Here is a 22,243-nt window from a genome sequence, read left to right as displayed (position 1 = left end):
GCTCCTGGAAAGAAGGTGCCCTGTGGTCCACCTGGGGAAAGGCAGTGGCCTTCTTCATTTTTTTTCTTCCTTCTTTTTCCTCTGCAGAGGTCTGTGGGGCCCTCAATGTCACCGTGTCCCCGGGGCCTGTCGTTGACTACCTGGAGGGGGAAAATGCCACTCTTCTCTGCCACGTCTCCCAGAAGAGGCGGAAGGACAGCTTGCTGGCTGTGCGCTGGTTCTTCACGCGCCCAGACTCCCAGGAGGCCCTGATGGTTAAGATGACCAAGCTCCGGGCGGTGCAGTACTACGGGAATTACAGCCGCAGCTCCTACCGGCAGAGGCTGCGCCTCCAGGAGGAGAGGCGCGGGGCGCTCTACTCACTGTCCGTCCTGAGCCTCCGGCCGGCAGATCGAGGACACTACGTCTGCAAAGTCCAGGAAATCAGCAAGCACAGGAATAAGTGGACGGCCTGGTCCAATGGTTCCTCAGCGACAGAAATGAGAGGTAAGAGTGCGTCCGCTCTCTGGGCGGAGGTGGCAGGGGACAGATCAGTGGGCCTCCCTCCAGCTGACCAGGCAGCGGCCCCCAGGATGCCTCTGCTAAGTGCATCTTTTTGGCCTCCAAGGGCTAAGGCTGTATGAGTCAAGCCATGGGAATGAGGATAGATCTTTACGTGGACTCTGGTGTGTACTGTCGACGTGGAAGCCAGGACAGAAAGGAGCAAGTTTCTGGCCCCACGCCACCCAGCCCTCCCCTGGGCAAAACCTCTTTCGCAGCTGAAAGATTGGACCGGCTGTGTGCTTGGTCTCCAGCTCAGGTCTGCACAGCCTTGGTGGCTTTGCCTGGTGGTGGTGGCGGGGGGATGCAGGCGCCCAGAGGAGGAGACACGCGTTGGGAGGTCCTGATGTGAGTGGCCAGGCCTCAGAGCAGGGCAGGCTGGTGGCTCTGATCCATCACCCAGAGGAATTGATCCAAGCCTCAGGCAGCAGCTCACTGAGAAATTCATCCAAAAGTGGGCAAAGGACCAGAGGTAGCCCTCCCTTCCTGGAGACAGATAGGAGGCGTGGGCCGCGTTCCGGCACATCTTAGCTACTAAGTACCATGTTTGGGGGTTATCATTCTATTCTGATGTTCTATTCAAGAAGATACCTTTCACAATTTTAATAAGACGTACTACTGTGTACTAAAATTCCATTTTTGATTGCTTTGAACTTGAATTTGGTTTGATGGAAGATCAGGAGAATCACAAAGCAAAGCTGATGATCCCAAGTATGAAAAAGAATCTGATTTTATTATATACATGTCATATAACATTAAAGGCTTTTTGGCTAAGCTTTTTGGAAGGGATAAAACTCAGTTGTGAAAGAGCATTTGTAATCTCCTATATGATAAAGTAAATAATTTACGTGGATGGTCCGACTTCATTTGTCTCTGGAGTTTGCCTATTTTAATGTTCTTAAGCACAAAGTGATGTATTATCTGAAATGCCATGCACTTTCTCTCCTTAAGCAAATTAATTTGAAGAAACAAATGACTGTTAATATAAATATGTCTTTTGGCACAGAAAGTAGAAAAAGACATAGGTTGACCAAAGGCTGAGGAGGGAATCCACTCTGAATGTCACTTGGCTCTGAAACGTAAGATTTATATTTGGCGTTTTAATTTTTATGTCCTGGGATATTCTAGAGCTGTATCTCCAGGCAGTACCTATTCTCTGCCAATCAGAATAGACAAAAAGGTCCCCTGCATTCAAGTGAGCACTGTCATCCAGTCCATTATTTCCTGTGCATCTGCTCTCAGTGACTGAAGCTGGGTTCCTTCTAGAACATTAATTTGGGTATGTGCTGCAAAAACCTGAGGTCGTTGGTAAGACTTCCCTGGAAATCATCTCTTTCCCCCACTTCTTCTGCCTCCACCTCCCTTCTCCTCTCCTCTCTCCGCCACCCTCCTCCAGTCTCCCCCACTCCCTCCCCTTCCCTCTCTCTTCTCAAAATCCCTGTGTCTTTTTCCTCTTCCTCCCTGTCTCTCTTCCCTTCCTCCTCTCCCCTCCGCTGTCTGTTTTCTCTCTGTCTCTGTGTCTGTCTGCCTGGGGCTGCCTCCCCCCCAACACCCCTCTGATCTCTTACCTGGAAGCGTCCTAACCTCTGGGCGCAGCAGAGCTTCCCTGGCTGTGTGGGCTTTGCCTCCGGGTCTCCTGCTTCCTCACCCTTCCTCAGCCTCTGGCCAGGGCCTTGGTTCTCTGAGGGGAAGACTAAAAAAACCTTAGGAATTAATGACCATCCCTTCTAGAATGTTCCACCTAGGCTTCAGGGGACTATGCGTAGGAGGTGGAAAGGAAACCGCACGTAAGGGACTTGTGCAGGTTGGATCGTGTCCTGCATGGGCTGGGGGTGGCGCATGTGGAGGCCTGGCTCTCTTGCTGTCCTCCCTGGGCCAGGCTGGGGACAGGCCTGGGCTCCAGCCTCCGGGGGCAACCGTCCCAGCCATTTGCCTTGTTTCTCTCCAGGAGCCGTGTTTTGTTGAATCTCCACCTCATGTTAATCATTGCTGTGTGAAAAACAAGAACCAGAACAAACAGCATGATGAAAAGTTCTGTGGGCCAATTCACTGGGGTTGGAGTGTTGAATAGAGACCCCCAGGGTGGTTTTGGAGCGAGTGCCTTTTCCCGCCTTACCCCGTAGCCCCTCTTTCCTAACATCCTCACGTTGCTCTTCTTCCTATGGGCTTCTCCAACTAGCCACTGGAGAAGGGGACTCCTCCTGGGAATTATTTCTAACGCTACCCCCCCCCCCCCCGCCCTCTGCCCTTGACCGTGGACTGTAGTGTTCTCCCTTCTTGCAATGTTCTCATTGTGATGTAAAAAGAAAGGCTGGGGCGTGATCTCTTTGCATCTCCCTGTTGCAGATTTCTCTATGTTGCTTGTCTTCTATTGCAAAACAAACATAGCTCAATTAGAGAAAATGTGGAAAAATACGAAAGGGATTAAAGAAGACAATGACTTGCAGTATCTCCACCCAGGCGTAACATTTCGCTGTAAATCCTTCCGCTCATTCGTATGTAGAGAGAAATGAATGCCTAATTCTGCTCACGCCTCAAATACTGTCTCGCGACTGGCTTTTCTCACGTCACTAAGAAGTGTGCACATTTCCCTGTGTTATTACATGTGCTTCCATAATGTAATTTTAATGGTGGAGTCATACTCCATGATGTGGATGGACCACAATTTATCTTTCCAGTTACTGTTTGTTGTTGTTGCTGTTTGTTTGTTTGTTTGTTTATTGAAGTATGATCAGTTTACAATGTGGCATCAGTTTCTGGTGCACAGCATAAAGTTTCAGTCATACATATACATGCATATATTCATTTCCGTACTCTTTTTTATAGGTTATTACAAGATATTGAATATAGTTTCCCTGTGCTATGCAGTATAAATAGACTTGTTGCTTGTCTATTTTGTATATAGTATTTATTATCTGCAAATCTTGACCTCCCAGTTTATACCTTTCCACCCCCTTCCCCAACTGGCAACCACAAGTTTGTTCTCTATGTCTGTGATCCTGTTCATGTTTTGTAAATAAGCTCATTTGTGTCTCTGTTTTAGATTCCACATATGAGTGATATCATATGGTATTTGTCTTTCTCTGTTAGGATTACTTCACTTAGAATGATGGTCTCCAAGTTCATCCATGTTGCTGCAAATGGCAGTATTTTATTCTTTGTTATGGCTGAGTAGTATTCCCTTGTATAAATATACCACAACTTCTTTATCCAGTCATCTGTCGATGGACATTTAGGTTGTTTCCATGTCTTGGCTGTTGTAAATAGTGCTGCTCTGAACACTGGGGTGCATGTATCTTTTTGAATTAGAGTTCCTTCCAGATATACGCCCAGGAGTAGGATTTGCTAGATCATAGGGTAAGTCTGTTTTCAATTTTTTAAGGAATGTCCATACTGTTTTCCATAATGGCCAGTAACTGTTATTAAACATTTAAATTGTTCTAAATCCTTGCCAATAAATCGCCACAAATGTCCCTGACCTTAGAATAAAGTCCTGGAAATAACATTATGGGGTCCAATACCATTTTAAATATTGATACAATGTATTTTATTTTTTAATACAATTTAGATTGATACAATTTAAAAAAATGAACTGACCTCTAGAATAGTTAGTGAATTTATGTTCCCACCAGCATTGAAAGTGCCTTTTCCCCATGCACTGGTCTACATAACATACTCTTTTTGAGGAGGATGAGGAGGAGGATGGTGGTGGTGACTGGAGTACCTGGAACCATACCTGGTACACAGGTGACCCCCAACAGGTACTTGATGAAGGTCTGTGATGACCTTGCTGTGGATGACCTTGAGGTAGGCACGGCTTGGTAGATGGGAGGCCTCACCTCTCTCTCCCTTGGTGTATCCCAGTGGACATGTTATCTGAGGTCCCTCATCCATCCTTCCTCTTCCATCAGGCCTTTTGTGTGTGCGCCAGCCCATGGAGAGCTCTCCCAGGACACCGAGGGTATCCTGTTGCTTCTGTTTCTAGCACTGTTTACACAACATGGTGTCAATTGAAATAAAATGCATAACCTGAAAGTTGAGGGTTATGTTTTATTCGGCGGACGTTTCTGAAAATTTAAGCCCAAGATGACAGCCTCTCAGATCTCTCTGAGGGACTGTTCCAGAGTGGCAGGGTAGAAGCCCAAAGACCAGGTAGTCGGAACATCAAAAGATTACTGTTAATTAAAGACAACCAGATGTCTCAACATAAGGAATTTAGCACTTTTACCTGTATGGGGAAGGTGCAAAGATCTGGGCCTCTTGAAATCATCCCTTTGATAAGCACCTAGCTGTCCAGGCCAGTACCCTATTCTTTACATTCTGAGTTCCCTCAGGGGGCACCCTTGGGGGGTGGCTGCAGAGGCCCGGCTGCCTGCTTGTCTGCATCCTGAGTTCCCTCCACTCCCTGTCATGGGTGTTCATAGCGGCTGATGACCTGATGGCCACAGCGTTCTCTGTTGACTGATAGGGCTGGCAATAGTTTTCATTCACAATGGTGTGCTCAGTCCACTGTTCTTGTAAGCTGCTGGGGCGCAGTGTTGACGTAAAAAATATTCTAGAGTCAAATGGAAGAACTGCAGTTGGAAAGTCTGTCTCTCCCCCACTCACACCCTAACGGCCCCCATTTCACTGCCATCCCCAGAGCTTATCATTGATGATTTGGTTTAGATCTTTCCAGTCCCCCTTTCTGTTGGCATTCATGAACACCCACATGTATTTTACACACACCTGCACACGTATATTTCAACAACAGTACACTTGATGCTCTATAGAGATTGTGGGTGGTATTATATGTGGTTTTTTGTAATTGATATCCTATAGCGAGGCGTTACCGAACTGCACCCCATATTCCCTTAGTGATGCACACTTAGGAAACTTCCGATTTTTCCTTGACACAACCAGTGTTTCAGTGAACATCCTTGTACGTACTTCCAAGTGTGTCTTTTGGTTAGATTCCTGGAAAGAGAATTGCTGGGCCTAAGGCTATGCATATTTAAATTTTTAACAGACAATGCCAAAGTGCTCTCCAAGAAGACTTTACAGATTTATCCTCTGACCATCGTTGCATGATAATGTTTATTTCCCTGGAGCCTCATTAACAATGAATATTATTAATCTTTTCTATTATTTATCACAATGACGGGAAAAATAATATTTCATTGTTTTAATTTTGATTATTGTACACAATACAATTTAATTTCAACCGTTGCATTCAGTTATTAGTGAGGTTGAGCATCTCTTCATATGTCTTTTGACTGTTTAAAAATTTCCTTTGTGAATTGCCTGTCTAAAGTTTTTGCCTGTTTTTCAGTTGGTTGCTGTCTTTTTCACACATACATGTATTTTTTCTGACCATTGGTTCTTTAGCTCTTATATATGGTACAGAATTTTCTTCCTATTTATTGCTTATCTTTGTACTTTGTTTATGTTTTCCTTTGTCATACAGATATTTTATAGTTTCAGGATATGAATGTGGTTAGATTGGCCACTTTTTCCTTTTTGCTATTCCTTTTTCCAGTAGGACTTTTTATTGGGATAAAATTTATATTTGATAAACTATGCAGGATACCCTGGTTTTGTATCTTATCTGGGAAGGTATTTCCTACTCCAAGATTGTAAAAGTGTTTTCCATAGTTTTAGGTTTTTAAAGGTTAAAGAGAGTTTTATTCCTTTATTCCTTTATCTCTTTGGAATCCATTTTTATGTAAAGTGTGTAGTAGCTAATTTACTTTTTGTTCCCAAATGGCTATCCTGTTGTCAGAAAAAAATTTCTTCAAAAGAGTCTTGAACTTTTCTTTTTTTTGGAGTGCTGTAGTGGAGGGTGGGGATGGCGGTGGGAGTAGGGAGGGCATTTTTAAACTATGTTTATTTCTAGGCATCTTATACTTGTAATTAGGCTGCATCCCTTCTCCCTACCTCCATATGCACATACATCTCGTTTGAATTGGTTATTGCTGGTGTATAGAAGAGTGGCTGGCTCGTATTTGGCAATGTCATGAGTTATCTTATTATCTTGGATGTAGTCTTTTTAAATTGCTTCTCAGTGATGTCTGCAAATTTATATGTCATTCCGTTTTCTAACTTGATTGCTCTGGTCATTAGAAGTAATGAGTCATCTACCTATACTCTTTTTCTTGAAAGTACTAGGACTTTTAAGTTTACCATTTGTGCTTTTATCTATTTTTAGTGGAGGGACTGGGGATTGAACCCAGGACCCCGTGCATGCTAAGCGTGTGCTCTACCACTGAGCTATACCCTCTCCCCTGGGCTTTTATCTGGATCATATTTTTCCATCTAGCCCACATGGCTACTGTTAGAGACTGTCAGTTGCCTTACTAAAAAGCCAGCTTTGAGGTATCCCTGACTTCATCATGATCCCCGCCAGTAAACCTATCAGAAAAACAATTGGCATTGACCTGGCAATATCTGTTAGTGATTTACCTTTCTCTTTTGTAATTTCTTTAAGTAATTATTTAAAAATTCATTCTAAAGATGTGAGCTCTCCAGCCATGAAAGACGTGGAAGAACCTTAACTGCATATTCCTAAGCGAAAGAAGGCAATCTGAAAAGGCTGCATCCAGTATGATTCCAACTATATGGCGTTCTGGAACAGACAGCACTATGGAGACAGTAGAAAGATCAGTGATTGGCCCGGGCTTGGGGTGAGGGGAGGGATGAATAGGTGGGGCATGGAGGATTTTTATAGCAGTAAAAATCTGTGTGATACCATAATGGGGGATACACGTCATTCGTTTGTCTAAACTCATAGAATGTACACCACCGAGTGAACCCTAACTTAACTACGGACTCTGGGTGACTATGATGTGTCCGGTGTAGGTATGTCAATTACAGGTCAAATGAAAAGTCTTAGAAAGAAAAAAGAATGCAATATTGCCATTTGCAGCAACATGGATGGACCTAGAGAATATTATACTTAGTGAAATAAGTCAGACAGAGAAAGACAAGTACTGTATAAAAGCATTTATATGTGGAATCTGAAAAATAATACGAATGAATCTATATACAAAACGGAAACAAATTCACAGGCTTAGGAAACAAACTAGTGGTCACCAAAGTGGGAAGGGAAGGAGGGAGGGACAGATCAGGAGTCAATTAGCAAATACAAACTACTATACGTAAAATGAGTAGGCAACAAGGATTTACTGTACAGCACAGGGAGTTACACCCATTTCTTTTTCAATTTTTATTAATTTATTTTACTCATTTCTTATAATAACCTATAATGGAATATAATCTGCAGGAAAAAAAAAAAACGAATGACCATCCTGTACACCTGAGACTAACACAATATTGTGAATCAACTGTATCTCAGTAAAAAAAAAACAAAACACCAACAACAAAAAACTGGATGTGGGCAAAGGAGAGAGCTTTGGGATGATATCCAGGGGTCTAACCAGTACGTGCAGGATGGTGCCCACAGCTGACAAAGGGACCCCAACAGTCGTCCAGGCACTTGCTGGTTGTGTTTTGTGCCTGTGTTTGTTGGTAATCCCTTGACCTCCCTCTGCTGCCTCTGCTCCCCAAGCTTTGGGAGTCTCTCTGCCCTTGTGACTTTTCCATACTGCTTGGTGTCCCCGTGCCCCCCACACTTGTCCTCCTCGGGTACCGATCTAGGCGGATCCCTCCCAGGACATGCAGACCCTGGAGAGTTCTAAGCATGAGCATGGCCCTGGGCTGGTAGGGGAGGCTGGACTAGCTCTTAAACCTGGATTGCTTTCAGGAGAGTTTCCAAGATGAAGCCTGGGGGTCCTTGAGGCTCCCTCCCAGCCAAGGGTAGGCTCCCGTGCGGTCCTGGGTGCCACGTGCCCCTCGCTGTCGTTGAGCTTTGACTCGGGCCGGTTTCTGGGCTCTGCTTGAGGGCACCACGTGGGCCCTTCGCACCAGGGAGTGTGAGCCCCCCGCGGTTCTCAAGAACGGAGTTGTCATTCATTTAGGCTTCTGCTCTTGGGTTTCAACAGCTTGATTCCAACTCCCTAGACCTCATAAAAAATTATTCTCAATGGCTTTTCAGTGCTGATCTGCCACCCACAGACTCAGAAGCAGTCTGACAGTCTGAGCTGGGGGTGGGGAGGTGGGGATATGAATCTCCATCCTTTCATATGGAGATGTCTTCATTAACAGTGAAAATTGTAATAACAGAAGCAATTTGCAAAGGCTGTCTCCTGCAATTTAATCAGTACTTCAATCTAACCCCAAATAACATATTTTAATAAGCCAAATTGTTATCTGACTTAAGATTGCAAGTGAGCTTTCAGTGTGAGGATTGGACAAAGCAAATGGAAAACTCTGTTTACACTTAAAGTATTTGGGGGCAAAGATGAAATTGTAGTATAATTTCTTCTCTCTTTAACCCCAAAAGGTTAGAGGGAGTTTAATCATTGGATCTGGATGTACTACCACAGGGAACCGACATTTCAAGTTTCAGTGGAAGAAATTAAATTATTCCTTTTTCTCCAGAGACATGGAGCAGATAATTAGGAATGAGATTAACTAAACATTTAGTGCTACTGCTTAATTAAACAAGCTCACATCATGATGTTTAAAGTGTCAACAGGTCTAGATACGCCGAGGGAACAAATTGACAACTGGAGTGTAATTTACACACCACTTGAAACAATTCTTCATTGTACCTGCCCTCATTCCGACTGCCACGGTTTTGGAAGAATTTAGGAGACTGGAACTTAAATTCAGCAAGATGTATGAAGCCCCAGTTTATGAGCCGGTGAACCCTGTGCTTTGCCCAAAGAGAAATAGGGCTGGAGAGCTTTAATCCCCACCCTCCCCGGTCCCCAGCCTCACAATCTGGAGGAGGAGACATGTTGTCGATATGGGTATCAGTTTCATAGGCAATATCGGCATAGCTCATAGCAAGAGAATATGAAAGGGGCAGACAACAGGGTGACACTGGCATGGGAGTAAGGTGCATCCTTGGGGGACCATGAGAAGGTCACCTGGAGGATGTGGCATTCTGCTGGGGCTGCAGGATGAGGAGGGCCATGACAACTATGGGCCATGCCATGTTGCCAGATGAAACAGCCAGAGCAAAGGTATAGACAAGGGGGAAGAGGGGTTTGCAGATAGCTCAATGGAGGTGGATGCCTGTCTGGGGTTGGTAAGGGCTGAGGCTGGCATGGTGGACCTGGCCAGAGACCTTGACTCCGGGACCCAGCCAGATTCTTCTTAAATGCACCCACATACCTGATCGAGTGCATGGGACACGGAAAGACTTCATAACGACTTTTTTGGCTGAAAGACTGAATGTGTGACCCAAACCCAGCGCCATTTTAATTAATGGCAACCAGGAGAGGAAGGTGGTTGCAGGAGAATAATATCTAGACCTAACCCAGGGTTGTATCTGGAGAAGACCGGTTACCAAGCCCTAAGTTTTAATATTTCCTAACTGCTATTTGGGGACACACACATGGCCTTTGAATTCTGCAGCTGATTCCATCTCAGAATGCAACGTTCTTGTCCAACAGCCTTGTCATGACAGGAAGTCCACATTTAATATAGTTTTTCGTTTGCTCTTTGGCTATGTTTTCTAGAATTTGTCTCAGAGTGAATGCAAAGGAAAGAGCTTGACATAGACAAAGCTGGAGCTTTTCTGTTTCCCATCAGCTGCTCCATCAGCACAGGTCACTCAGAGGTCCTGCTCACATATATGGCTTTGCCTGCGCCCTGAGGGAGACTGCCTTTGGCCCGAGTCTTGGAGGGGCAGTGGGGAAAGGAAGGGAGAGGCAGACTCCTGAGAGCAGGAACAGAGGTCTCTGTGTCTCTGGGGTTCCACTTGCCTTCCCTGAGGATGCTGATCTGGTTATAAATACTGGGGACACAGCTACATTTAGTTTTTCCCTTGAAAAACCATCTCATCGTCACTGAATAAGAAAGGGCCAGTGAACTGAGTATAGTAATTTTTGAATTTGGAGCAAAGGTGTCGACTCATCTTTATTTTATTTAAGGGGCTTTGCTTATGCATACTTCACGTCACCAACCTCTTCTGGTCCCTCTGGATTTTCCTCTCCCATTGATCTGTCCAGGATGCTACCTGAGGAGACTGAAGCAGGGTGTGTCCGCTCTCCAGATTTGTACACCTCCTGGGTGCAAATTAGTGAGGTCTATGTGCCAAGGACCAGGGCCTTAAACTTCTGCCCCTCTTCTTTCAGCTCAAAAGAACTTAAGAATCTGAAGTCAGACAGAGAAGACAAATATCAGATGACGGTGCTTATATGTGAAATCTTAAAAAAAAAAAAAAAAAAAAAAAGGAAAGAGATACAGATTTTATTTACAAACCAGAAATAGACTCAGACATAGAAAACAAACTGTGGTTACCAGGGGGGAAAGGAGAGGGGGAAGGATAGATTAGGAGTTTGGGATTAACAGGTACACACTACCATATACAAGATAGGTAAACAACAATGACCTACTGTATAGCGCAGGGGACTATATTCAATTTCTTGTAATGAGCCGTAATGGAAAAGAAACTGAAAAATATATAGATATGTATATATATGGATAACTGAATCGCTTGGCTGTATACCTGAAACTAACATTGTAAATCAATTACACTTCAATAAAAAATAAGGGGCAAAAAAGCATTTACAACAAAAAACAAGAAAACAGAAAAAGATCTTAAGAATCATCTTCTGCTTCAGGTCTCTGGGCTTCCTGCCTCCACCCTTATAAGAAACTAAGAATATGTGAGGCCAGAAGGTAAATCATGGCAGACGCAAAGCCTGCAGCTCCAAGGTTAGGTCACTACAGCCAAGTCCACCTCAGAGGCCTGGTGAGCTGGTGCGTTCCCACTGCTGCTGCGGTGGGTCTTCCATGGGAAGGAAGGTGCCGGTGGGACAGGGCCCTCTGCCCTGGGCTCTCTTCTGAACCTTCCACCTTGTAAGTTGGCCCCACACACAAAAGTTTTAGAAATCTTGGTCTTTGGGCTCTTGGTAAAGGCAATGCGCTCCAAGATCAAGAACTGTAGAATCTGGGAGAATGCTTTAGCCCAGCCTGACCAGCAGTAGAAATAGGAAGGTGAAGGCGTGTCTCCCAAACCTAGAGCCAGTCTTTCCCACATTCTGTGGCCTCCTTATATCTCTGTCTGTTCCAGGGCCCTCTCCACACTTCTCTCCATCCACCCCTGCATCCTGGAAGGTGTCTTGTGTCAGAAATGTGCACCTTACTTTGGATGTCACCTATGGTTGCAATTTAAGCTGCTCTAATTATAAGGTTCTTTGTTAAACGACAGGTGAGCAGGTGGGAAAGACTATTGGGAGCAAGGGAGCCTTCCCAGGGCCTCTCACAGTCCTGAGTCATCTGTTCCATGGATGACAGGGGTCAGTCCCTCCATGCAGGATCAGATAAAGGCATCTGTATCATCTGTGAACAGGAGGCCAGGAAGGGAGCGGAGGCCCCTCAGCCTGGAGGGAGGGCATCGTCACGGGGTCTTGGCGTGAACTCAGGGAACACAGCCTGTGAAACACACCCTTCCCAGGGGGGTCGGCGGGACGCTCTGTCCAAGTCAGAAACCAAGCGTCTCCATTTCCACACTTGAGTGGTGGTTTCCCTGCAGGTCCCAGCAAAAAGGACTTGACTGATTCTTTCTTCTCCAACCTGCTTCCTCCAGACACGAGGCTGATAGGATCGGTTTGTCTCCGCGCCTCTGGGCTGCGTTCTTCCAGACTGTTTGATCCTGTGGCCAGTTTCAACTGGTTCTTCCCGGAAGGGCCGAGACGTATTGGGTCTCACAACTTGCCCCTTCTTCGATTTCATCTGATTCTGCTCTCTTGGGGAGGAGCCCGGGGACGGCCTGCCACCCAGTCATCCGGGCCGTCACCTCCTCACCAGAAGGTCAGCCAGACTCTGCCCACCGGGCACCGGGCCCCCAGGAAATTACAGAGCAGTCAGTAGGTCAGTTGATGACTTAGCTCTTGAGTGCTCTTTGTTTCTCTTTTACACTGTTAGCCCAGACCGATTGGTAAATAGGCACAGGAGGCAGCAATCAAAATGCCCACCTTGTTTCTGATAAAGCTGGACTGCGAACAGTGGTTTGGTGCTGTGGCCCGACTGGGCTTCCTTCTGTTTCCCTGATCAGTTGCACCACCTTCCTCCCAGGCCCTGTGCCCTGTGGGGAGAGGTGGCCCTTGTACCGCCCTCCCTCACAGGAGCCCTGGATGCTGGAAGGATGGAAGAGGCAAGGATCTCTGGGGAGCGGGGGTGACGAACATCCCCAAGGGGTGCATGCTGCCCAGCCCCACATCAGCTCTTGGCTAAGAGTCTGGGCTCAGAGCACGTGGCAAGACGGAGGCCACCTTGAGCAGGGCGTGGGCCACGTTCCTCTCACTCAGAGGGCAGTGTGTCAGAAGCTCGCCTGGATCAGGGGCTCCTCGTCCTGCCACAAGGGTAGTAAGAGGGGTGAGTGGAGATGGGAGTCGGGGGAGAGTCAAGCTGTGTTATTTCAGTCATGCCCCCTGCTGGGGAGGGACAGAAGTCCCAATCCTCCTCCGCACCTTGGAAACCCAAGCACACAGGAGTGGGGACACCACCCGCCATCATGACCCTACAAGACAGCCCATTGGTTCGAAGGCTGGCTGAATGCACGTGACTCCCTAATCTTTGAGGGAATCGGCTGAGAACTGCCCCAGTCATAGGTCGCTGTCAGAAGGTGGGGACCTTTAGTCCTCCTGGAAGTCTTCACTGCTCTCAGGAAGAGCCAGGACTTTGGGTATGGCTTGTCGCCTTCTTCCCAGGTGTCTGGGAGTCCAGCTGGATCACAAGGTGAGGCAAACACAGTTGAAAGTGGTAGATAAAAGGCCACAGCCTTCTGATGGCTAAACTCATCGGAAACCATTCCAAATGCTCTTCAATCAAAAAGTTTGCATTTTATCTTAGAAAATCTTTGACCAACACTAATAATAGGTGATTAGAAAATTTGCCACCCTTTCCTTGGTCAAGCAAAATGTTTCCTTGAAGGAAGCGTTCCGTCCTCTTTTATCCTGTCTCCCCAGCGGTGGCCTTTTCCACTCAGCATCTCCAGGTTGATCGTGGTAAATCTGGGTTCGCCGTGGGCCACTGTGCCACAGAGGGAAGTGTGTCAATACAGTCGAGGGACCCGCTGCTTGTCCACTGCAAAGCCCTGGCCGTATCCCACAGCGTGTTTCCTTACAGTCTGTGAACTCCGACGTGTGGCTTGACAGCGTATCGTGTTCGCTTTGAGAAAGCATGGGATTAGCAGCTGAAACAAGAGAGCTACGCGGAACCTTGGGAAAATTTCTCAAGCTCTGGCAGAGTTCATGTGAAAATTCTTCTTTCTTGTGGGAACAGATAAGATTAGGACCGGTATTGCTGATCATCATATGCTGAGCAAAGTTGCTGCCTTTTCCCATAAAATAGCTCTTCTGGAGAGAGATGAGAAACATCCACGAGTGATTTACTTAGAGCCCCCTTAGCTTCGAATCCCAGATTGTTGGCTCTCCCGACACACATCTCCATAAGCCCACCTGGGAGACTTTGTTACCTTCTATCCCAGATAAGGCAAAGGGAATTGTAATTGGACTAAATCAAGGGCCCACAATTTCTGAAAGGGAAAAATGAAAGATGAGCCCAAAGTGGTCCAAAGGCACTTGCCTTTGCTAGAATGGTAGCGGCCCGTCTGCGTTCCAGACATTTAGCTACAAGGGCCGGGAACTCTTGCTTATGGACCATTTTGGACAACTGAAGGTTCATACTCTGAGGCAAAGGGCTGACAGCAAAGGACCATGCTGGAATTAGAGCAATGAGTGAAACAGACCACATCCCTGTCTTACAGAACTAATGTCCCTGTGGATAAAAATGGCTCACTAGGTCTCGGGCACTGTTCTGAGTGCTTCACACATCTAAACCCATCTGGTCCTCACACTACCCCTGAGCATAGGGACTTATTATCATCCCTGCATAACAGATGGGGAAACACAGGCACTGGGAAGTTAAGTGACTTGCCCAAGGTCACAGGACCAGCAAACAGCAACTTAGTATTTCAACCCAGGGCGCATCAGTGCTTCTCAAATTTTAAAGTGCATATCGTTCACCCAGGGAATCTGGGTGAAAAGCAGATTCAGATCCAGTAGATCCGGGTTGGGGCCTCTCCACCCTGCACTTCTGACAAGACCCTAGGTGACGTTGATGCTGCTGGCCCACGGACCACACTTGGAGGCGGGAGGATCTGGACCATGATGGGCATCCCTGATTTCCTGGAAACTGAGGTCCTTGGAGATATACTTCTCTCTCATTTCAGTATTGTCTTCAGTAGAACTCTGCGGTTATCCTAGCCTAGGCTCTGTTAGCTGAAGATGAAAATCCATTCAAGCTAATTCAGAAGGGAGGTGGGGATGGTTTAAGGATACAGAGCTCATGGATGGAGCACCAGGTTAGCAAATAACCCATCAGCCCTCTTGGTACCCAGAGTGCCATCAAGATTAAGTCCTCTCACCTCCCTCTTCCTCCTGCAGGTTCTGCCCTCTCCTTGCTTTTCCAAACACGGCCACCCACCCCAAAGTCCACAGGGTTTTTCACCTCCAGGGCTTACAACAACCATATGCATGTACTCTGTTTCTTAGTTTAAGTTCTTGAAGGGGGCCTCTGGTTAGTTGCTCTGGCAGTAAGTGGATTACAGGGGCTGTGGGTGGGGCAAATTAAGCAGGAAGAATGATGGACAAATTGTCTGACATGCTAATATCACATGAAAGCCCTAACATTGCTTCCTTTGTGGGGCCATCAGAAAGAAATAGATTGTTCATTATTTTCCCAGGCACCTACCAGCTGTCAGGCAGCGTGCCAAAAGATGGTGACATCGAGGTAGACCATCCAGCTTCTGGTTTTAAGGAATTTCCGTCTTCTTATGGAAGATGTGTTCTTTTCCACTGATGGCAGACTAGCTCAGAGCAGAACAAAGCCCTCCTTCTGAGAACAATTAGAAAAGCTGGAAAAAAAAAATCTGTACTTCAGCTTTCCTAATTGCATACTTCTATTTCATAAATACATTTATATTACATAATTACACAATTGTGTATGTGCATGTGTATTTCAGCTACCCTAATTGTTCTCTGAAGGACTATGGAGATAGAGTGCAGAGAAGAGCAGTGAGTGAGCCCCGTCGTCAGGGACACTCAACTCTTTTAAGAAATTCAACATACTTCTGTTTTTCAGTTTTTTGAGAAACTTCCTTATTGTTTTTCATAGTGGCTGTACCAATTTATACTCCCACCAACAGCGTACGAGGGTTCCCTTCTCTCCACATCCTTACCCGCGTTTGTTATTTGTGTTCTTTTGATGACGGCCATTCTGACAGGTGTGAGATGACGTCTCATTGTGATTTTGATTCGCATTTCCCTGGTATGAGTGGTGTTGAGCAACTTTTCACGTGCCTGTTGGCCATCTGCATTTCCTCTTTTGGAAAAATGTCTGTTCAGTTCTACTGCCCATATTTTAAACGGGTTCTTGTCATGTCCAAGCCATAACACAGTGTAACTCAATTCTATTTCCCTGGCTGTTGAAAGCAGCCACTGAAAGTGAATTCAGTGATCAACCACTGACTGAAAGCAGACAAAATAATCTCAAAATCAGATGCCTGTTGCTGGGTGTCTGGCACTGACTCGGAGTCATCAGATGACCTCAGGCTTCTCTATCTAGTGGTTCCCAGGCAAGTACACTACATTTTAGAAAGATGTCCATTAAAATGGTAAAGTAAATAATGTTTCGGTTCTTGGAATTCCCATTGGGGAGCTCTTTATTTTGCAGGTATATGGGACAAGTGGGATTTCTGTTGAACTGAGTCCCAGCAACTTAATTCCCCTCTCTGGTTTCTCTCTTGTTACCTGCAAGTCTGGCATGTGAGTTGTGACAGTTAAATATGGTTTTGCAAATGTGAAAGTTACTTTGTAAATGGAAGCGCTGTATATACCATGTGACATTACTTTGGGCTGCACTGTGGGTCCCTCCAGAAGCTACTTTATTTCATGTTATGCTGTTTCTTTTTTGTCTTACAGTGATTTCCCTCAAAGCTTCTGAAGACTCATCCTTTGAGAAAAAGAAAGAGACCTGGGCATTTTTTGAAGGTAATGCTTGCCTGATTCTTTATTATAAGATGCAGCCTTTCTTTTAGATAATGGGAAAGGAATAGAAAAGGAAGAAAGACCCTGGACTTCTTAGTTTTGCCCTAACATCAAATGGTTTTCTTGCCCTAGACTTACTCAAGAGTAGGGTGGGAATCCCTGGTGTTATCAACCCATGGGTTTTGAAAGAGTAGAGGCGAAAGCTCCAGTCTGCATAATTTGGGGCGGATTGTTTGTTTTGCTGCAGAATTCCTACTCCTGCGTGATACTAGGGAGGGACCTTCGAGTAATATACAAATACAAAGTACTTGTACTGTGGCTAATTTCACCTCAGGTTTCTTAAGGAGATTGGGGTTCTGCAAACATTTATAAACCTTCAGTAAGTGATTTGCAACCCATGTTGGAATCACCCGGGAGCTTTAAAGACATCGATGCCTGCACCACATCTCTAGCGATCCTGATTGAGTTGGAACTTGCGAAAAGCTCTTCACATGACTCCAGCATGCAGCTGTGGCCTTAGAGGGCTGTTTGCCGAAGCTGGTTCCCGACCAGCAGCATCAGCATCACTTGGGAGCCTGTTACAGATGCACTGTGTTTGGGTGCCACCCTCGCTTATGGAATCGGACTCTCTGGGGTGATGCCCTGCAATCTGGGTTTTAACAAGACCTCTGGGTGATTCTAATTACAGACTGGAGCCTTAGGACAGTGAGTCCCAACAGGAGGTGATTTTTGTCCCTCTCGGGGCCAATGTCTGGATGCATTTTTGGTTGCCACACCTAGTATTTTTGTGCTACTGGCATCTCTTCGGTAGAGGTCAAGGATGCTGTTACACATCCTGCAACGCACAGGTCAGCCACTAACAGCAAAGAATTATCTGGCCCCAAAAGTCAGGGGTGCCAAGGTCGAGAAAGCTTGCCTTAGCGTGTGGAAAACTCACAGAAATTAGTATTGTTAAGTGGTTGAGGATTATGACCATAAGCAATGAAAGGAAGCACTTTGTGAGTTCTCAGGCAGAGTATTGAAAAACAACAGCAAAAAACAGCCAACAAACAAAAAACAAACAAAAAAATGGATTAACGTTAAGATGTGATCAGGAAATTGTGAAGGGTTACATCTTGCGAAGGCGTCACGTTTATTGACGACGTATAGACCTTCCCAAGAGGGTCGAAGGAGACGTGTGACTTGGGGCTGTTCAAAATGAACACAATCAATGAGAGCTTGCCCTTGGAGGGGAGCACTTGGATCCAAACCCACCTCTTCCAACAGCTAGTGAAAAGCAGTGGACTGAGGCACTTTCTCAGAAAAGTGTAACCGTAATTATGAACACCATTTGCAGCTCATAAGGTGCGGCTCAGGTGGGCCATTAGGATTTATTGTTTCCTTTTGAAGTCATAAATGTTGCACTTCTCAGGTTGCGCTTTGCTCTAACAATGATTCTTTGTATGCCCTGCCTTTTCTTCCGCACGTTTTGTAGCTGGCTTTTTCCTTATTTGATGACCTTCTCCAAGTAAAATAATCTCCCATTCCTTGCCTTACCCTTTTCATTCAGTGAATGCCGATTTGTTAGCAGAGAGGAGTGACTTTCCTCCTCACAGAGTGAAGCAGTAGAAAAAGCATTTGATGTACCTGTACTTCTGAGTTTGCCCTCTGACCCAGGCCTGGGGGAGGGGTGGGCATCTGGAGATGTCCTGTAGGGGGTTCCCTAAGGTGGGTCACTGGCAGGTGTAATAGCAGGAGCCCCATTTATCATCAGGTGCATAAGGGTATCCTGGGGGGAAGTGATTTTAACCTCGACTCTGGGCTGCCCTCCCCTCCTTGAATCTGATTATTACATTTAGGAAGAGATCAAAGAGTTTGCACTTCATCAGGGCTTCTAGGGTTTCTGGTGCAAGTGGTCTGAGGACTGTATTTTGAAAATACCGTGGTGCAAAAACCAAGACTTTCTATGTTTGGAAGGATTGTAGCATTTAGTCCCCACGCGCCTTGTGGCATAGTCAGCATCTCTAAAATACTTCATAGAATTAATACTACTTTTAATTGACTTGTCGCTGCAGAATATCAGGGTTACTCTTGACCTAACTTCACACAAAATCTGTAGTCTGCACTGTCTTCGCCACACAGAGCCTTGGGTCCCTTTAGACAAGCAGAATCGGAATTGTTTTTGGGGTTTTTTTTAATTGAAGCTTAGTCAGTTTCGGTTGTGTCAATTTCTGGTGTAAACACAATGCTTCAGTCATTCATGAATATCTCAGGATCATGGCTCAGAGCAGCTGTTTCCAAAGTGCTCTTGCCCTGTGATTTCGGCAGTGGCAGCCGCAGCATCCGAGGCTTTTGCTTCTTTAACCCCGGCCGCAGCGTTGGCGAGGTCAGGGGTGTGGTTGAAATTCCCTGGCGCCTGACTCGGAGCCTCTGCCCTTTTGTTCCTGGATGGGAGAGCTGCCCTGGGGGCTCGCGGATGGATAGGCATCCTCCCAGGGCTTAGCTCGGCCTGGCTGTGTGCCAGCAGCACAAAAAAAGCATTGTCAGGCCTCTTGGTGAGATGCTGAGTGAGTTAAAATCCCTGCGGGCTTTTGCTCAGGTCTCTCTCCCGGAGCAAGATGTTATATTATCGGCTGGATAAAAAAGTTAGTAGAAGTATGCCGGTTTCTCGGCAGAATTACAATCTAGGCATTTGTATTTGCCCTGGAAATGTAGAGGACTGACGCTGACTTTCTGGAATCAGTGGTCCGGGGGGAGTTGGGTTCCTTCCCTGTGCTGAGGAATGCTGAGGTCGCTGGGTTTCCAAGCAGCACTGAATACTCCAGCTGGCCTCGGGGTTGCCCGGCAACAGGTGTGCCTGTCTCTCTCTCACTGGGGCCGCTCTGCCTGGCCTGGCCTGGCCTGTCGTGGCTTGGCTTTCTGGGAGGATGGGAGCTGGCACGCAGACGTTGTGCACCCCGTCTTGGCCTCCCTGCCGCGTGCACATCACTCCAGCCTGCCGGCCCCACCATCTGCTTTGGGGAGGCTTGGGCTGGAGGGCGGTGGGAAGATATTTTCTGCATGGTGGCTTGCAATGGAGTCTGACAATGACATTGGTGCCTTTGGAAGTCCGATGGCGGAGGACAAAACTGCAAGTGAATTCAGGGACTAGAACAAGGTGTTTAGAATTAGTTGGAGTATTCTGGCGTAGGTGGTATTTTAAAAGCTAGTCCCAGATCTGGTGAAGGGCAGATGTTTTGTTAAATTTGGACTCGAAGGCTTGGATTCAGTATTGTTTGGCCTGGTCTGTGTTTTAAAACCTATGAGCCAACATTTTTAATTAGAGTGGTGTTTACATAAAAGGTAAAGTCAGAAAACAGGACAACTTTGGAGTGGCGTCTGGAACTTCTCTGCGGCTGCCTTTGTCACCGGGCACAGCTTGGCTCTGGCCTGCTGGCAAAAAAAGGTGTCCCTGGAGTGTTAGGAGTTTGTGGCCCCGGCCTAAATGGTCAGGGCTTAACCTTTGTTATCAGAGAAAGATAGGGGAGGTGGTTTTAGTGTTCTGAGAAGATACAGCAGGGCAATTGCCTTTCTGCAGCAAAGGAATGCTTGGAACAGGGTGAAAAATGAGAACTTCGGGGTACCGGCTGCTACCCAATCCAGGGAAACTCAGGTGTTTTTTTTTTTTGTTTTGGGGTTTTTTTTTTTTTTTTTTTGAGCTTTTTCTCCTCCTGCAAGGTGACCCTTTTTAACATGTCTGTGGCTTCAAGGATACAACAGAGAGCCATCCTAGGCCTGTGGGGACCCCACATGCTGGAGGCTGGGGCCTGCTGGCCGGTGGCCACGGCCCGAGGGCCTGTGTACTTGGCATTGGAGCTGAGCCTTCCGGACTGGCCAGATGTTTTATGAGTCTGCAGCCGTGGCTGCCTGTGGAGAGCCCCCTCTGTGCCACGTTGAGGAGGCTGTGATCTGAAACCATCATGTGAGCCTCTTGGAGCCCCTGGCCTCCTGCCTGAGAGCAGGCCACAGATGTCGGCAGGATGCTTCTGCGGGCATGTGTGGGAGATTCTCGCCGCAACCTTGTCCCCCTTGGGTTCCCGCAGTCCCGAAACCAAAGGAAGTTCTGAGGAAGAGGTGAGCTCGTGGGGCTGGTCGCTCCGCTCCAGTGGCACAGGACTTTAGGAAGACAGGTTTTCTCTGCAGCCCAGGACGGAAGCCAAGTTGTCATTGCCTTTTGATCCGGGGTCCCGCGTCTCCGGAATCCCTTTGGGCAGATGCTGCTCCCACCTGCCCCCATTCTGTCTTCCTGGCACTGTGACTACATCGCTTCCCAGCCTCCCGTGCCAGAAACGGCTCCACAATCCTGGTCCGGAGTCGTTTGCTCGGCAGTGTGTAAATCCAGGACTGGCCATATGTCCTCCGTGTTCTGGCCCGTCCTGTATCCTGTCATGAGTCCCCGTCTGTGATGTCGGCTCCACCCCTTGGAGTTTCATGTTGTTTAAATAGATTCCCAAGCCTGTCTCCTAACTGATCACTCCCAGGGTTCTCTGTCATATTAACCTGCAAAGCCCACACATCCCAGCCACAGGTGTCCGTTTAGAAAGGCAGCTTTGATCTTAGCTATAGGAGAGAGCTTCCTCTTTTTCTGTCTCATCCTCCTCATAGCCCCTGGGGCTCCTCAACCCCCGTAATCCGGCTTTGTCCGTATATTCCCACCGGATGGGCCTTCCTCCAGGACTTTCCCAGCAGCTTCCTACTGGGAAAACCCAGAGGGTGTTTCCCAGCATCACTTGATGCCCTTAGGGAATCTTTCTTGGCTTCTAGAACTCTCCCTTGTTCCTCTTTGGCTCCTGCTCCCTCTGAAGGAGACTTCCTCATTCCCACCCACCTGCCCTGCTCCCTTAAATATTAGTCAGATGCTCCTTCCACCTGCAGCCTTGTCCTACTGCGCTTTCTGCTTATTTCATTTTCAGTCCAGGCTTCTAAGTTTCCTCCTAAGAAACCCACTCGAACTAGCATGGGCGAAAATGTTGGCTGAGCCCGAGACCACGGGAGGCACTCCGGGGGCAGAGGGTACCCCAGGCCTCCCAGGGGCGCGGGCCAGGGAGGGCAGAGTCCAAGGAACGCGAGATGTCTGGTTCCATCCCATTCCCCCTCCTTCCCTCTCCTTGACCACAGCCTTACCTGCTTCTCCAGGCTTGCCCTGGAAGCCGGCCATCCCAGCAGGCTTACTGCTTGCTTTTTGAGTTTAAGCACTTAACTAACTGCTTCTCCGGGTCCCGAGGGCTTTACAAACCGTGCATTCTTGCTGAGTCCGCAATTCCGCTTTCCAGGAACTTTCCTCTTAACGCAACATTAAGGTTTAAGGTTGTGAGTGCTCATCACAGATTCATTTATCACGGAGAAGTCAGAAGCACTTTGAATAGCCAACAACAAAATATTGTTAAGTTCCTTGTGATATATTTTATGACAAACTTTTATCATATTTTTCAAAATTAAAATCATGTTTTTGAAGAGCACATAATGAGAAAAATGAGATTTAAATAAAAAGCAGGAATGAGATTTAAATAAAAAGCAGTATGATCTTAATTGAAAAATAGCAAACATATACAACATAAAGTACACCAGATGTTAACAGTAGT

At 46.7% G+C, this 22,243-nt stretch overlaps 1 protein-coding gene across 2 annotated transcripts in view; it reads left to right on the top strand.

The window, feature by feature from the left end:
- VSTM4 (V-set and transmembrane domain containing 4) overlaps positions 1-22,243 on the top strand; it is an 89,384-nt gene that overhangs the window by 8,637 nt on the left and 58,504 nt on the right. For both annotated transcript variants that reach the window (XM_032491671.1, XM_032491670.1), the window contains 2 exons: positions 88-486; positions 16,578-16,646. In XM_032491671.1, the coding sequence (XP_032347562.1) occupies positions 88-486; positions 16,578-16,646 (468 nt within the window). The remainder of the gene's footprint in view (positions 1-87; positions 487-16,577; positions 16,647-22,243) is intronic.

The sequence above is a fragment of the Camelus ferus genome, chromosome 11 (assembly GCF_009834535.1).
Source record: "Camelus ferus isolate YT-003-E chromosome 11, BCGSAC_Cfer_1.0, whole genome shotgun sequence".
Taxonomy (NCBI): domain Eukaryota; kingdom Metazoa; phylum Chordata; class Mammalia; order Artiodactyla; family Camelidae; genus Camelus; species Camelus ferus.
This window is presented reverse-complemented; position numbering and strand designations above follow the sequence as displayed.